At 43.1% G+C, this 15198-nt stretch overlaps 1 protein-coding gene across 1 annotated transcript in view; it reads right to left on the reverse strand.

Annotated features, from left to right (window-relative positions):
• Positions 1-790: 790 nt before the first annotated feature.
• si:dkey-220k22.1 (multiple epidermal growth factor-like domains protein 9) overlaps positions 791-15198 on the reverse strand; it is an 82227-nt gene continuing 67819 nt past the window's right edge. The window contains exons 4-6 of the mRNA XM_036976836.2: positions 14216-14365; positions 4509-4772; positions 791-4046 (exon numbers count right to left, since the gene is read on the reverse strand). Of these exons, the coding sequence (XP_036832731.1) occupies positions 3565-4046; positions 4509-4772; positions 14216-14365 (896 nt within the window). The 3' untranslated portion in view covers positions 791-3564. The remainder of the gene's footprint in view (positions 4047-4508; positions 4773-14215; positions 14366-15198) is intronic.

A 15198-nucleotide genomic window follows, 5' to 3' on the forward strand; every position in this document is an offset into this window, starting at 1 on the left:
CCATCTGGCAGTCCAAAGGACAAAATCTGGGTATGGTGGATGACAGGAGAACGCTACATGCCCGAATGCATAGTGCCAACTGTAAAGTTTGGTGCAGGAGGAATAATGTCTGGGGCTGTTTTTACATGGTTTGGGCCCCTTAGTTCCAGTGAAGGGAAATCTTAACGCTACAGCATACAATGACATTCTAGACGATTCTGTTTGGGGAAGGCCCTTTCCTGTTTCAGAATGACAATGCCCCCATGCACAAAGCGAGGTCCATACAAAAATGGTTTGTGTGGAAGAACTTGACTGGCCTGCACAGAGCCCTGACCTCAACCCGATCGAACACTTTTGGGATGAATTGGAACGCCGACTGCGAGCCAGGCCTAATCGCCCAACATCAGTGCCCGACCTCACTAATGTTCGTGGCTGAATGGAAGCAAGTCCCTGCAGCAATGTTTCAAATTCTAGTGGAAAGCCTTCCCAGAAGAGTGGAGGCTGTTATAGTAGCAAAGGGGGGACCAACTCCATATTAAGTGAGAAGTGGTAGATCTGTTCTACGTGTGTGTTCTATTTCTATGCTTCCCGTTCTTAAGTTTAGTTTTTGCATCTTTACTTTAGGTTTTGTACACCAGCTTCAAACTGAAAATACAATTTCACTGTGCTTTAGATGGTACACAATGACTGCTTGTTTTGTCATAAACTGAAATTTGGCAAACAATTCGAATTTTATCAAACAGGAAATGCCGGAGCAATTTCTGCATATTGAACCATTTATATAATAAATTAACAACACTGACACAAAAAATAAACAAAAACAGAGTTTAATTTTGGTAGGTTACATTAGCTGTGGTATGTACAAGGTGTATCGGACAGAAAAGGCATCTAGTAAATCTCAGCACCTATGCTTCTATGGAAGAATTAAGGTTGGTATGTCGTTTCAATGGGAAGAGATCAGAGTTGAGAATACCCCTAATATGCCTGGATGTCAAAACAACCCAGAGAAGAGGCCCAGAAATTCCCAGTCCTGAAAATAATTCACCCTCCTATCTACAATAATAGCTTCTTATTTACAACAAATCTGTACATCATGTTCATATTTACAATGAGCAGGACAGTACCTGAGGGAGTAAGAGCACATGATCTCTAGGTGGAAAGATGGGGAGAAATGTATTGCAGGGAAATGGGGTGGGGTGGGGAGGGGTTTCAGAGCTTCAGATCCGTTGAGCAGCTTGAAGGAAGGTAAGAACCATTATTGATAACTGAAACTAGACATTTGATATACACTGAGTGCATCCCTTCAGGGCAGCAGTGTATCCATCTGCAAATTGATTATTTCAGCAGGAAAATGACCCATGCTACAAGGCTAGAATTGTCCAGGAATGGTTCCACAAACAGTGGCCTGTCCAGTCACCAGATCTAAATCCAATTGAGCATCTGTGGGATGAGATGGAACGAGCTATTCAGAGCAGAGATCCACTACCAGCCAACTTGACATAACTGTGGAAAGCATTGGAGTCAACATGGGCCAGCATCCCTGTGGAATGCTTTGGACACCTTGTAGAGTCTATGCACTAAATAAATGAGGCTGTTCTGAGAGCTAAAGAGGGTTCAACTCAATATTAGGAAGGTGTTCCTAACGTTTTGTACACTCGGTGCACGTGGGAATTGTTAGGTAATTACAATTTCAAAGAAACCTGGTATGGTGACAATAGTTCTCCCAAATCTCATAATTCAAACCAGTTTGCGTTGCATTCAAAATAATTGGGAAAGAGCTCTGCCCTCCCTATTTTCGCATGCTTTTGAATTCACCGCTAAATGGTTTCATCCTTTTCCATAAGTATTACTAGCTATGCTCCAAAAAAGTAGCAAGAGTATGGGTGTTGTTAAACCCTGCTGTCCTGGCTAAATTCCCAGTCAGGCCTTCAGACAATCATGCCCACATAATCCCCCGATTCTTCATTTGTATGATGCACTTCCTCATCTGTCCACTGTGACAGCTGGGTCATGTTCAGTAGGTAACACGGGTGGTAAAATGTTTTGAAACAGAAAACGAAAACAAGTCTAGGTAGTGTCTCCACGTTTCAGTCTTTTTCTTCTGTTTCATGCCTACTGAACTCGAGCGTCATCATCCAGGTGGAAGTAGTGGATAATAGTAAAACCATTTGAGCACTTGCTACACAAATCCAGTTCATTATTATTATTATTATGAATAAAATAAACCATGAAAATGACTTCTCCTGCCTTAACTTCAGTTTCAGCCGTAAACCAATACATTTTCTGTAATGGGCCTTCTGGCATCTGCATGGCTAAAATCTGGCTGTGCAACACATTAGCAGAAAGCTTATTGAGGAAAACAGAAAGCAATAAATTATCAAATAACATAAACAAAAACACTTGTTTAAAAATTGGAGCCTCTTGTTTTCTCCAAGTGAAATAGATGCCCTAGACTTAACAGTGTACCAGAACCCTGCAATCGTTTCATTTTAGTGTCAAAACAAAATGGCCCCACAGCAGTGTTGTATGAATCATAATCGTTGCAAAACTTTGTCCATTTTCTCTCTCATTATACAATGTAAATAAACAATTTTGAAGCAAGTTATCCTTCATTAAAACCAACCAGGACAATACACGCTCTCTTTATTTTGTGTGTATGTGTTTTATTATGGTACAAGGTCTGCATGTGTGTGTTTTATTTAGTGCTTGTGCATGTGTGTGCAGTACTCTATGTGCAAACATAGTGTTTGAGGATGTGTATTTGAAGAGGTGCACATACTGTCAATATTCAGTATGTTTTTGATTGTGTGATGCAGCGTTTCAGAGTGGGCTTCAGTTAACTGGTTTCATAGGCCTGGCTGGACACTCAGCCTTCACGGACCTCCACATGCTCACCTTCACTCTCTTCTTAGGTCAATGTGGTTCCCTGTGGCTCAAAGGTTGAATCATGAAGGGCACAAAGACTCCCAGGCCCTTCTGAAGCATTCAAACTCCCAGGCCCTTCTGAAGCACTCAAACTCAGGTTGTTTTCTCCCAGTCTGGGTGACTCAGAAGTCACTTGATTTCTGATTCTGTAGTTAGTCCATCCTTCCAGCTCCTCCTCATTTTAGTAACCGCAACAAGCAGATCATTTATTATTTAATCCTGAGGACTGGATGATAAACCTCCCCCCCATCTCTGCCTCTCCCAGTCAGAGACCCCCCCCCCCTCTCTGCCTCTCCCAGTCAGAGACCTTCCTCCCCACTCTCTGCCTCTCCCAGTCAGAGACCTTCCTCCCCCCTCTCTGCCTCTCCCAGTCAGAGACCTTCCTCCCCCCTCTCTGCCTCTCCCAGTCAGAGACCTTCCTCCCCCCTCTCTGCCTCTCCCAGTCAGAGACATCCCTCCCCCAGTCAGAGTTCCATGGTGGGTGTGACCACCATGGGTGGGGTTGGTGGGTGTGGTAGAGATGGGACAGAATACAGTTTCCCGGAGGATGAGTCTTTACCACACTAGTCCAGAAGGCTGCGGTAACACCAATAAACATTAGCTTGCACACCGCCGTTAAAACACCAAAGAAGAAGAAGCATCCACGCCCATGGCCCATCATCACGCCTTGTACATGTTGATGGGGCTGCTAAGCGCCAGCTGGCCGTTGGGCGCCACCTCCATGCTGGCCTCTTCCTCCAGCAGGCCCGACACGTCCCCCATGTTAGGCAGGCTGTCGTGGTAGCTGCTGATGCTGATGTTATCCTCTTTAAGTTCGATGGTCCAGAACGGAGCGTTCAGCTTGCGGTTGCGGTACTCGCGGTAGGTATAGATACCGCCCGCCACGCCCATCAGCACCACCACTGCCACGATGATCACCGCGAGGACGATGACATTGAACTGGGTCCAGGAGACCTCGGAGATGGCGGCCGTGGTGTTGGCGAGGAGACCTGGTGTGGTGCTGGAGGCTGTGGTGGTCAGCTGAGTGGTGGTGGCATTGGAGGTGGAAGTCATAGTGTGGCCACTAGAGGGGGTGGAGCGCAGGGTCAGGGTGGTGGTGGTGGTTGTTGTCGTGTTCTGCTCAGGGGTGGGAGTGACTATAGCTGGGGAAGAGAGGCAAGTGTGTCTGCTTAGCACAAGGAACACTTCACTGTCTTGTCTCTTGATAAAGGTCACTGCTAATTGTTTTACTATTATGCATCCTCAGCTTTGTTTGTTGATTTTATTATACATCTTTAATATTACAGTGGAATTATTCAATGGTGATTACAGGAGAATATCAGTCATAGAAACGTTGTTAATGTATATTTAAGTCCATGTGAAATTCAACACTTTCCCAGTGTACATATGAATCCATTGTTATAATCTAGTATTATATTACGCTTACAAGCGTGATGACAAAATAACACTGAATTAGAGATACATTGTCAGAATGTTAATTTAACACAGACAGTAAGCAAGATTAAATGTAACACTACCAAAGTTCATTCCTTTGAAGCGCTTGTCATCCACATGAAAGATTGTTCTACTGACTAAGATTAGGATTATTATTGAATGATTCTGACCTTTGCAGCTGTGGATGATGGCACTACCCACGTATCCTTCAGCGCAGCGCTCGCAGTGTTTCCCCGACGTGTTGTTGACGCAGCTCAGGCAGTGACCCGTCTCAGGGTTGCAGATGCGGGGCGAGGTCCCGGGGTCGGCGTTCCCGCTGCAGTTGCAAGGAAGGCAGATGCTGTCCGCATTGTAGAAGCCGCCCCTGCACTGGTCACAGTGGGGCCCCTGGTACTCTGGCTTACACTGGTCACACACAGATTGTCCTCTGGGGTCTGGGAGGAAGATATAAACATCACAGCAAGGTTCAGTGTGGGGAGTTAAGAAGACCTTCTACCACTAGGTGGTGGTAGCAATCTATGGGATAAACATTTTGGAACACTTGACTGTAGCATGGGTTGTGCTTGTATGATAGACAATTGAACACTTCAAACGGAAAAATAGAAATGATGCTTTACACACCACAATAAGATATTTTTTGTGAGAACAAAACGCTAATATTACGACGTCCTTTTATTTATTTTTTGGACGGCAAATCTTTGCACAAAACAACTTTTCTCAGGATGCATAAGCACAGTGGCAGAGATGTAACATTACAGTTCCACCAGAGACAACTTCAAATGTGAAACATTCAGGAATGTGCAGGTTAAAAGTTATATTGACGGGTTTGACATTTACTCTCTCTGTGGATAAGAAGTCAACACACAGTACGTCATGGTCTTGCTCAGTTGGTAGAGCATGGCGTTTGCAAAGCCAGGATAGTGGGTTCAGTTCCCAGGACTGTCCATATGTAAAATGTATGCACTCATGACTAAGTCACTTTGGAATAAAAGCATCTGCTAAATTACATATATTATTGACAAAGATGCTAGGATACCATCAAGAAGCACTAACTTTCAATGCCAATCCCATCACACTAAGATAGTGATTTGTCCTCTGCACATACTGTACACCTAGTTGACCAGAAACATCCAATGTCCCTCTGTGGCTACAATAGTATCACCAGATGCATTTTTACAACCAGAAGTACACAGGGCCAAACAGTCTAGAACAAATAATATCAGAAAGAGAGGTGTTGTGTCCATTCTCTCATTCATGCACCTCCTAAATGGTGGAATTGCATGAGCAGCGTGTCCTGTACTATTAAACTGAATCCCCTACATATGACTGACACATTTCTGTTCTACATCGGAGCTCCACAATCTGTGCGGTTGGTTCCACTCTTGCCTTTGTTTCTGTGCCATCTTTACTCCAAATCTAATGAAAAGAGGATTAACAGAAGTCGCTGTTATCCGCCAGAGGCGAGTCGTGTTCAAACTAACTGTGAAAACAAACCATAACAAGATTTCCTCAAAATGCATCGTCTTTGTTTTTTATGCCCTGAATTTTAAATCCCTAAGCTCAAAATGGATGTGTCGTGGCCCACAAAGTCTAAGGACTTCAGAGAAAAAACATGCCAGAGAGACTGTGCGTACAGTAATCTCGTTCCCAGACACTTCTGCCCACTGGGGGTACTGTAGTTTAATAGCTTTCATTAAGAGTGAGTACTGACTTCAAATGTATTGTCAGATATCAATTCATCGATCAGTCACTTGCTCTTATGGCAACGAGAGGTAATTAAAGAATGCAAAAGCACCATTTCTTCTACTGTTTTACAATTTGAGTTAACTTTACCTTATGATTGTTCAATTGTGAGGAAGATAAACAAAAAGGTGTGAAATTTGTTCTGGTGCAAAGGCTTGGTGAACGGTGACATATAAATCTAAAGCTAAGCACTAGAACCCCTCTCTGTACCTTCTCTCACTTTGCCTTCTGCAATGGACTGCCAACAGAATGTAAACCAAGCAGATCAAAGAACCTCGACTCCTCAGATGATTGCCACTCAGGAGGAACACACTTTGAGCTAAACCAATTTCACAGGTAATGTGCAGAGTAACAGGCTAGGAGGATAATGACCATCATCAGTCACAGCAGGGAAATAGAAGGCGGTGACAATTAGTGAAATATTAGAGGGGCTCATTTAAAAGCATTTACTGTTGGCAGCAGAGAGGCTGAAAATTAATTTCACACACACACTTATGCACACAATGACAGGTTAGTGACGCATGCTGGAAGTATTCATGTTCCTCAGACACTCCTTGAAACCTGTGTGGTACATGCCAGACAATTAAAAACCTGTGTGGTACATGCCAGACAATTAAAACCTGTGTGGTGCGTAGGGAGCCTAATGACACTACATTCTCTAGTGAAAAAGTGTCATATGACAGAGAGAGAAACGGTTTCCTCTTTTAGCATGGGCCCTTTTACCTTTCGCCTAATAAACATCCAGCCTCAGTGTATTGGTGAACCAGAGTGTAAAATGATTTGCATTGCAAATGTGATAAATCCTTCATGGGCAATTCATTTGACCTTTGCCACAGGGGAGTCCCATTTTAAACATACAGAACTGCTGTATTCATGTTGGTCAAAACACAGACTTGTATCTGTCTGCAGAAATTGCCTACAAGGTCATGGCCATAACTAAAGCAAAACTGGAACCTCTGACGCCCCCTTGTCCCACCATACCTTATTTATCTCAGTGTGCAGCTTCCAGTGAACAGCAGAGGGGAAATTGTGTTACTTCGATTTTGACCTTACATCGATTAGGATAAGCAGAGTAAGGTGTTTTTTACATGACTAATGCCATACTCAGCCTACTGCCATAATCAGTTTGATATCAAATGATTAATGTGCATGTAAACGTACTCAGTGTTTCATATACACTGGTTGTTAATACTTTTTGGGGATATAGAGTGGCCCTGGAGGGGGAAACAAAGCAGGGGAACCTCTGGTCTGAAAACTACAGGATGACAGGACGTTGAACTGTTTGGTCTGCTCCTGTGTTGTGGACGGAAACAGCAGGGTGGCTGCCAGCTGGACGCGTGGCCCATTAATAAACTTATCTGTCAGCACCACTGACAAGGAACTAACAAACATATACAGGAAACACAGCATGCGGAGTCTACCTTTCAAAATGAGGACAAACCATTGTACATTACATGTATGTACAGTACCATGTTGATAATTTATCTAGTGAATTGTTTAATTATTAACTGAGTACCAGTGTAGAGGCTTCTTCCCAAAAGACATTCAAAGGCCTTCGAGTAGTTAATTAAAACCTCAAAGTGACATATTCATAGATTTGGGTCATGTGTACACAGGATGGCCCAATTTCTGACCCGTTAGCAAATTAATGGAGGAAGGATCCTTCCCTAGATGGCAAACGCTCACAAAACTACAAGAGTTAGCATTGGTCTGAAATCTATGAGGTTCTGTATGTATTGTATATTGAAATTCAGCATTTAGCAGCATATGAATAAACTAAAAATGTTTTTTTTTGTTGCAGTTTCCTTCTATCACATCATATTAAAAATGGCTTTGGATTTCCATGGGTCCGGGGTGTTGTGAGGTGACTGATAGAGACCTCAACCCACACAACCCTTATATTATTCATCTCCAAGCCTGTTTGCTTGATAGTGTTATACTGTAGCCTAGTCTCTCGCTTACAATTCTCTCAGCGTCTTGGCCAGTGACGCTATGACCAATGCTACCCATGCTAGACAGAGCATGTGAAACGAAATCAAGATCTGGGACACACGAGCGAGGAGGCATGTGGTAGCTAGGGGGCTCCCCCCAGTTTCCTTCACTGCTTAGTGGATGACAAGAATCTCAACTCCCTCCCCTCTCATCCTTCTCTCCTCCACAGCAAACACATACACTTCAATCTTCTGAGTCAGTGGAGAATGAGATGAGACGTGCCGAAGCACATTTATTTTATTTAAAAAAATGTTTTAGTCATTTAGCAGACGCTCTTATCCAGAGCGACTTAAAAGAGCAATTAGGGTTGCCTTGCTCAAGGGCACAGACATATTTTTCACCCGGTTGGCTGTGGGATTCGAACCAGCGACCTTTAAGTTACTGGACCAACGCTATTAAAAGCTAGGATACCTTCCACCCAAAACACGCTCAAGGGGTCAAGCTGTTGCCCCCACTGCACATCCAAATCTAGGGACCAGGTTGTAAGTTTAACAGGAGAAGACATGCTCCTAAACGTGCTGAATAAGCAGTTATGCATAAGTTTGTTGTAAAAATGTGAATGAGGCATGAAATACCCATCCAATATCGGCATAGCCATATAATTAGATTTTATGATTGGTAGGCGATAAAATGCAATAAAATGCTACATTATCCTTCTTGGATTTACTAACTCAAATAAACAAACATAACACGCAGAATTCCATTCAGTATGCTGCTGTCGTATACAGTCAGTGAAGTATTGGATGAATGGATGCAATAATCTCTGGAACAAGCAAACCAAACTAATTCTAAACGCTTTAACAAGAGCAGGGTATTTTGTTTAATTTGAAACAGCATAACATTTTATTAAAGAAGATACTAGCCTATTTCATAGTCAGCAGCCAGGCGTTGCTCGGTTGACAATAGCCCCCCAGGACGCACTGTATCTGATTGACCCTCCATTTGTATGCATTGGACTGCAGGAGCATTTATCCCCATCATCAACTTAGCCAGAGGGGCCCTCCCAGTGCATTATCAGGGGTACAGGCATTTTAACACTTGTTGGCGTTGCCAGGGCAACCAGTCTCCTTCTCTGTGGTCCCTTCAGTTTGGCTGTCAATCATTCTTACTGTGCATTAAACACTGTGTGAGTGAGTGAATAGTAGTAGTAGTAGTAGAAGTAGTAGTAGTAGTAGTAGTAGTAGTGTGTGTGTAGTTAAATGACAGACAGACGGGGAGTTGGATCCATCAATAGATACTAAAAGGATTGAATGAAGACTGAACGGTGCTAAAACAGCTGTGACGCTTCCACATCAAGGACAATCTAGGTACATCTAATATATTGTGCCATTATATAGGTAGAGTATGAAGGACAAGAGTGAATCAATTGCCATTAAAGGTGGTGGTAAGTAATTAAACAATTTGATGGTATACTGTTACATGCAATAACTTTAAAAAGGTCCAATGCAGCCGTTTTTATCTCAATGTCAAATAATTTCTGGGTAGCAATTAAGTATCTTACTGTGACTTAAAAATAAAAAATAAATAAATGTTAATTAAATGTTTAATATGTGGTTCTTAGTCGAGAGCAATTTCTCAAGCAAGAATTTAGCTAGGACTGTCTGGGAGTGGTCTGACTGGGGAGGGGGAGTGGTCTGACTGGGGAGGGGGAGTGGTCTGACTGGGGAGGGGGAGTGGTCGGACTGGGGAGGGGGAGTGGTCGGACTGGGGAGGGGGAGTGGTCTGACTGGGGAAGGAAAAACTGAAAACTAGCTGTTATTGGCAGAGAGGTTTGGAACTCTCTTTCTTATTGATCTATTAACTAATTTACAGCCTGGTGATGTCACCACGCAGGGCAAGACTTCATCCCACTAAAACCGGCTGAAATTTCAGGTGGTCTTTTCAAACAGCTCTTACACTAAAAGGGCATTATCATCCTTTCCACAATTTCACAGTATTATTTCAAAATCAAGTTTTTGACTGCACCTTGCCTTTAATATACCAATGTAAGCAATTCCCCCCCCAAAATGTAGGATAAAATCATCATAATACCTTCAAACCAAGTTGTTTAATGACACAATCCCTGGCAGAGTTGCTATTCCTCAAAGTGATTGTGTAATAACTTGGTTTGAATTCATTGAGAGATGGCACGCCTACAGTCTGAACAGCATTCCAGGGCAGTGACTAAGTAACACATTGGAACTGTCTCTCTTTGCCCATAGACTCATTTTAAGGTATGACATTTTTTAAATATTTTATCATGTGTGAACTATCCCTTTAATCCTGAGTTCATATGCAAACTCTCATAACCCAGATTAGGCAAACTCCTGCACTAAAAAGCCTGCTCAATGGAAAATCTAAATCTCCAATGAAAATGCTTTTCAAGTCATTCCATGAATGGCCTTATGAGCAGGGGCGCAACTTTGGTTTTAGAAGTGGGGGGGACATAGTATTTTTTTCCTCTCGGATAAACACTCCAAAACAGCCTATCTGACCGCCCGGAGGCGTTCACATGGTCCTAAAGCACACAGTAGCCTCATTTTGTATCACATTCCAATGATAAAACTGGTAGGGGGCACAAAAATGCAATTTCAGAATATGGAGGGGCCTGGTGAAAGTTGCACCCCTGCTTATGAGCACAACCTGTGTTTATTTAATCCACTTTTTATCCTTGTGAAGGTCACTAATTGCCTACTTACCCTGCAGTCCAAACAGAGCGCTTAATCACTGTGAAATGGCTGCTTTTGCAGTCTCTCCTTCACAAGAAGTAAGCATCAGGAGTAATTTCAAGGAGGATAGGATGTATATTGAATGCATTTATCACTTTGATAGATGACTTAAGCCTGCTTGTAAGAGAATCGTTCTGCAGGGCATTGATCCCTATATAGTGCCATCTCCTTCTAGAGAAAACTACTTTAAACCTCGCCGTTAATTGGGGCTAACGTTATAAGGCTTCATAAAATGAAACAAACCCCCAAAGGCTATGGTGGGAAAGGCTATTTGATTGGTAGGTGGTAGATTATGGTGAGAAGATGGCCTGGGATCACCAGACAGAATTTTGCTTCGCTAAATATCAGTCTAGAATAGGTCTTAAAGAGAAGCCATTTTTTTTAAAAACAGATCAGAAAACACCCGGTCTGATCAGTGTCCTCCTCTAAAGAGCCTTTATATCAAGTATGTTATGCAACGTGGACCCCCCCCCCCCCCCCCCACAGAGAGAGAGAGAGAGAGAGAGAGAGAGAGAGAGAGAGAGAGAGAGAGAGAGAGAGAGAAGAAATTATAAAATATACACAGACTTAAACACAAACATCATCCTCAGTTCTGGAACCAAGGACTGATCATTCCAATTCACAAAAGCGAAGACAAATTTGACCCCAATACCTACCATGGGATATGCGTCAACAGCAACCTTGGGAATATCCTCTACATCATCATTAGCAACAGACTCGTACATTTCCTCAGTGAAAACAATGTACTGAGAAAATGTCAAAAGTATGTGGAGGTCAAGGTTCTGTGCAGGCCAGTCAAGATTTCCCTTCACTGGAACTAAGGGGGATAGCCCAAACCATTATTCATTCCTCTTCCACCAAACTTTACAGTTGACACTATGCATTCGGGGAGGTAGTGTTCTCGTGGCATCCGCCTAACACAGATTCCGCAGTCGGACTGCCAGACGGTGAAGCATAATTCATCACTCCAGAGAATGCGTTTCCACTGCTCCAATGGCGGCGAGTCCAATGGCGGCGAGCTTTACACCACTCCAGCCGTTGCTTGGCATAGCGCATGGTGATCTTAGGCTTGTGTGCGGCTGCTCGGCATTGGAAACCCATTTCATGAAGCTCCTAACGTTGCTTCCAGGGGCATTTTCGTAGTGAGTGTGCGCTTCAGCACTTGGCAGTCCCGTTCTGTGAGCTTGTGTGGCCTACCACTTCGTAGCTGAGCAGTTACAGCTCTAGCAGGGCAGAAATTTGATGAACTGACTTGCTGGAAAGGTGGCATCCTATGACTGTGCCACATTGAAAGTCACTGAGCTCTTCAGTAAGGCCATTCTACTGCCAATGTTTGTCTATGGAGACTGTATGGCTGTGTGCTAGATTTTATACACCTGTCAGCAACGGTGTGGCTGAAATAGCAGAATCCACTAATTTGAAGGGGTGTCCACATACTTTTGTATTTATAGTGTATCAATGAATTGGCGAGGGCACTAGAACAGCATGCAGCACCCGGCCTCAACCTACTAGAATCTGAAGTCAAACGTCTTCTGTTTGCTGATGATCTGGTGCTTGGTCTGCAACCAAGGAGGGCCTACAGCAGCACTTAGATCTTCTGCACAGATTCTGCCAGACCTGGGCCCTGACAGTAGATCTCAGTAAGACAAAAATAATGGTGTTCCAAAAAAAGGTCCAGTTTCCAGGACCACAAATACAAATTCCATCTAGACACCGTTGCCCTAGAGCATACAAAAAACTATACATACCTCGGCCTAAACATCAGCACCACAGGTAACTTCCACAAAGCTGTGAACGATCTGAGAGACAAGGCAAGAAGGGCCTTCTACGTCAACAAATGGAAAATAAAATTTGACATCCCAATTAGGATTTGGCTATAAATACTTGAATCAGTTATAGAACCCATTGACCTTTATGGTTGTGAGGTTTGGGGTCCGCTCACCAACCAAGAATTAACACAAATATGACAAACACCAAATTGAGACTGCATGCAGTATTCTGCAACAACATCCTCCATGTACAATGTCAAACATCAAATCATGCATGCAGAGCAGAATTAGGCCGATACCCGCTAATTATCAAAATCCAGAAAAAAGTAGTTCCAATTTTACATCCACCTAAAAGGAAGCGATTCCCAAACCTTCCATAACAAAGCCATAACCTACAGAGAGATGAACCTGGAGAAGAGTCCCCTAAGCAATCTGGTCCTGGGGCTCTGTTCACAAACACAAACAGACCCCACAGAGCCCTAGGACAGCAACACATTGGAATTAACCAAAAACACTGAGCCAACTGGAATGCTATTTGGCCCTAAACAGAGTACACAGTGGCAGAATACCTGAACACTGTGACTGACCCAAAATTAAGGAAGGCTTTGACTATATTTAGAGACTCTGTGAGCCTTGCTATTGAGAAAGGCCGTCGAAGGCAGACCTGGCTCTCAACAGAAGACAGGATATGTTCACATTGCTCACAAAATGAGGTGGAAACTGACCTGTACTTCCTAACCTCCTGCGAAATGTATGACCATATTAACAACACTTATTACCCTCAGATTACACAGACCCACAATTTTGATAAACTCCCAGATCTATTAGGTGAAATACCACAGCAGCAAGATTTGTGACCTGTTGCCTCAAGAAAAGGGCAACCAGTGAAGAACAAACCCCATTGTAAATACAACCCATATTTATGTTTATTTATTGTCCCTTTTGTACTTTAACTATTTACACATCGTTACAACACTGTACATAGCCATAATATGACATTTGAAATGTCTCTATTCCTTTGAAACTTTTTGTGAGTGTAATGTTTACTGTTAATTTCTGATTGTTTATTTCAGTTTTGTTTATTATCTATTAAAAATAATAATAAAGCCTGTTGAATTGAATTGAGAGGGGGGGTGATAGAGGGAGGGGAGAGTGGGTGAGAGCGAGAAGGTGAGAGAGAGATCTCCACTGAGATAAAAACACACCACTCTGGCATGGAACAACTGACTGCACTGACAGACAACAAGCTATTACAACCAGGGCTATTACAACACTTGCGAACATGATGAAACATTGAAAATGTTGAAATTGTTCTCATAGACGTGGTTTGTTAACAAATCTCAATAGGAAACAGAAAATGGACTAAGAGGGAGATAGAACATTGGTCCTTTACTGAATCCTAAACCTTCTCTAGTCAAAAGGATCTAAACTCTGCTGTTTGTTAGTACAAGATGTCTGTCGAAAATTATAATGGCTGCTTCTTGGCAGCTACTATTACATAATTAAGCCAGTTAGTCAGTCTTGTAAACCAAAACAAATGTAGGAGCACTTCCCGCTTTGGCCTCCCTGCTTCCTGCCCACAAAGGGGAGAGACACAGCCAGCCAGAGTTGGCAGAGTTATTAAATGAGGTGGTGGTCAGTGGCGCAGTAGATTCGGAGACTCACCAAGGTGGCAGCTGCCAGAAGAGGTGACGCTGGAGCAGGGGCAGGGGACGCAGACTTCAGTAAGGGCAGCGCTGGGCCTCCGGTAGAAATTATACTTGCATTCCTCACAGCCGGGTCCTTTGGTGTTCCCTTGGCAGTTCAAGCAGATGCCTGAGAGAAAAAGAGGAGGGACAAGGTGTTAAGTAAACAGTTGACTGTGCTGTCACAGTGTTGAGCGACTGAGGTAGAGTCACAACGGTAGAAGGGCGGAAGTGGCGCTAGTGCGCAGGGCAGTGGAGAGTGAGTTTCTGACTGAGTTGGAAAAAGACAGGCAGAGGGCTGTAAAAAAACTCAGCCGGGTAACTGGAAGTGCAAAAGAGTTCATGTGACTGCAAAGCTCAGAGGACCAGGAAGTGATTCTATAGGGGGAGGAACAGTGTTCAAACTGTGTATGCTTTATAGGGCTGACCCCATTTAGTAAACTGGTCGATTGTTTGGTCAAGAGGCTTTAAAAAAAATTCTAAATAAAAATGATAATAATACATTTAAAAATTGTGCAGTTGTAAATATATCATAGCACAAGAGACACCTGTTTGAGCCTGTCTCAGTGGACTAATCCATTGAGGAGGCTGCGGGGATGACACAGTCCAAGAATAATGGCAGTGTGGCTCAGATGCAGAAGGGACTTCTCCCTCCAGAATGCGCTCTCTCCCGCCATTTCCTGTGTATTCATGGTTTCATAACTTAATTGTGTGCATGGTTTGCTGTGTCTATCAATTCCCCATAGCATATATCACCAGTAGTAGCCTACATTTACTGTTAATTCCAATAATTTCTAATCTGCAATGTTTGGATACGATAATTTGTTAATGCATTCAATATATTATTATTATTATTATTACAGTCGTTTACCGTTGTCATTGTCAGAGTGGACATTATGTTTGCAGAACTCACAACCTATGCTACTCAAGTTTTTTTTAAATGTCATTCCATTTACAAGTCGT

The sequence above is a fragment of the Oncorhynchus mykiss genome, chromosome 5 (assembly GCF_057628025.1).
Source record: "Oncorhynchus mykiss isolate SJ-2025 chromosome 5, ASM5762802v1, whole genome shotgun sequence".
Lineage (NCBI taxonomy): Eukaryota > Metazoa > Chordata > Actinopteri > Salmoniformes > Salmonidae > Oncorhynchus > Oncorhynchus mykiss.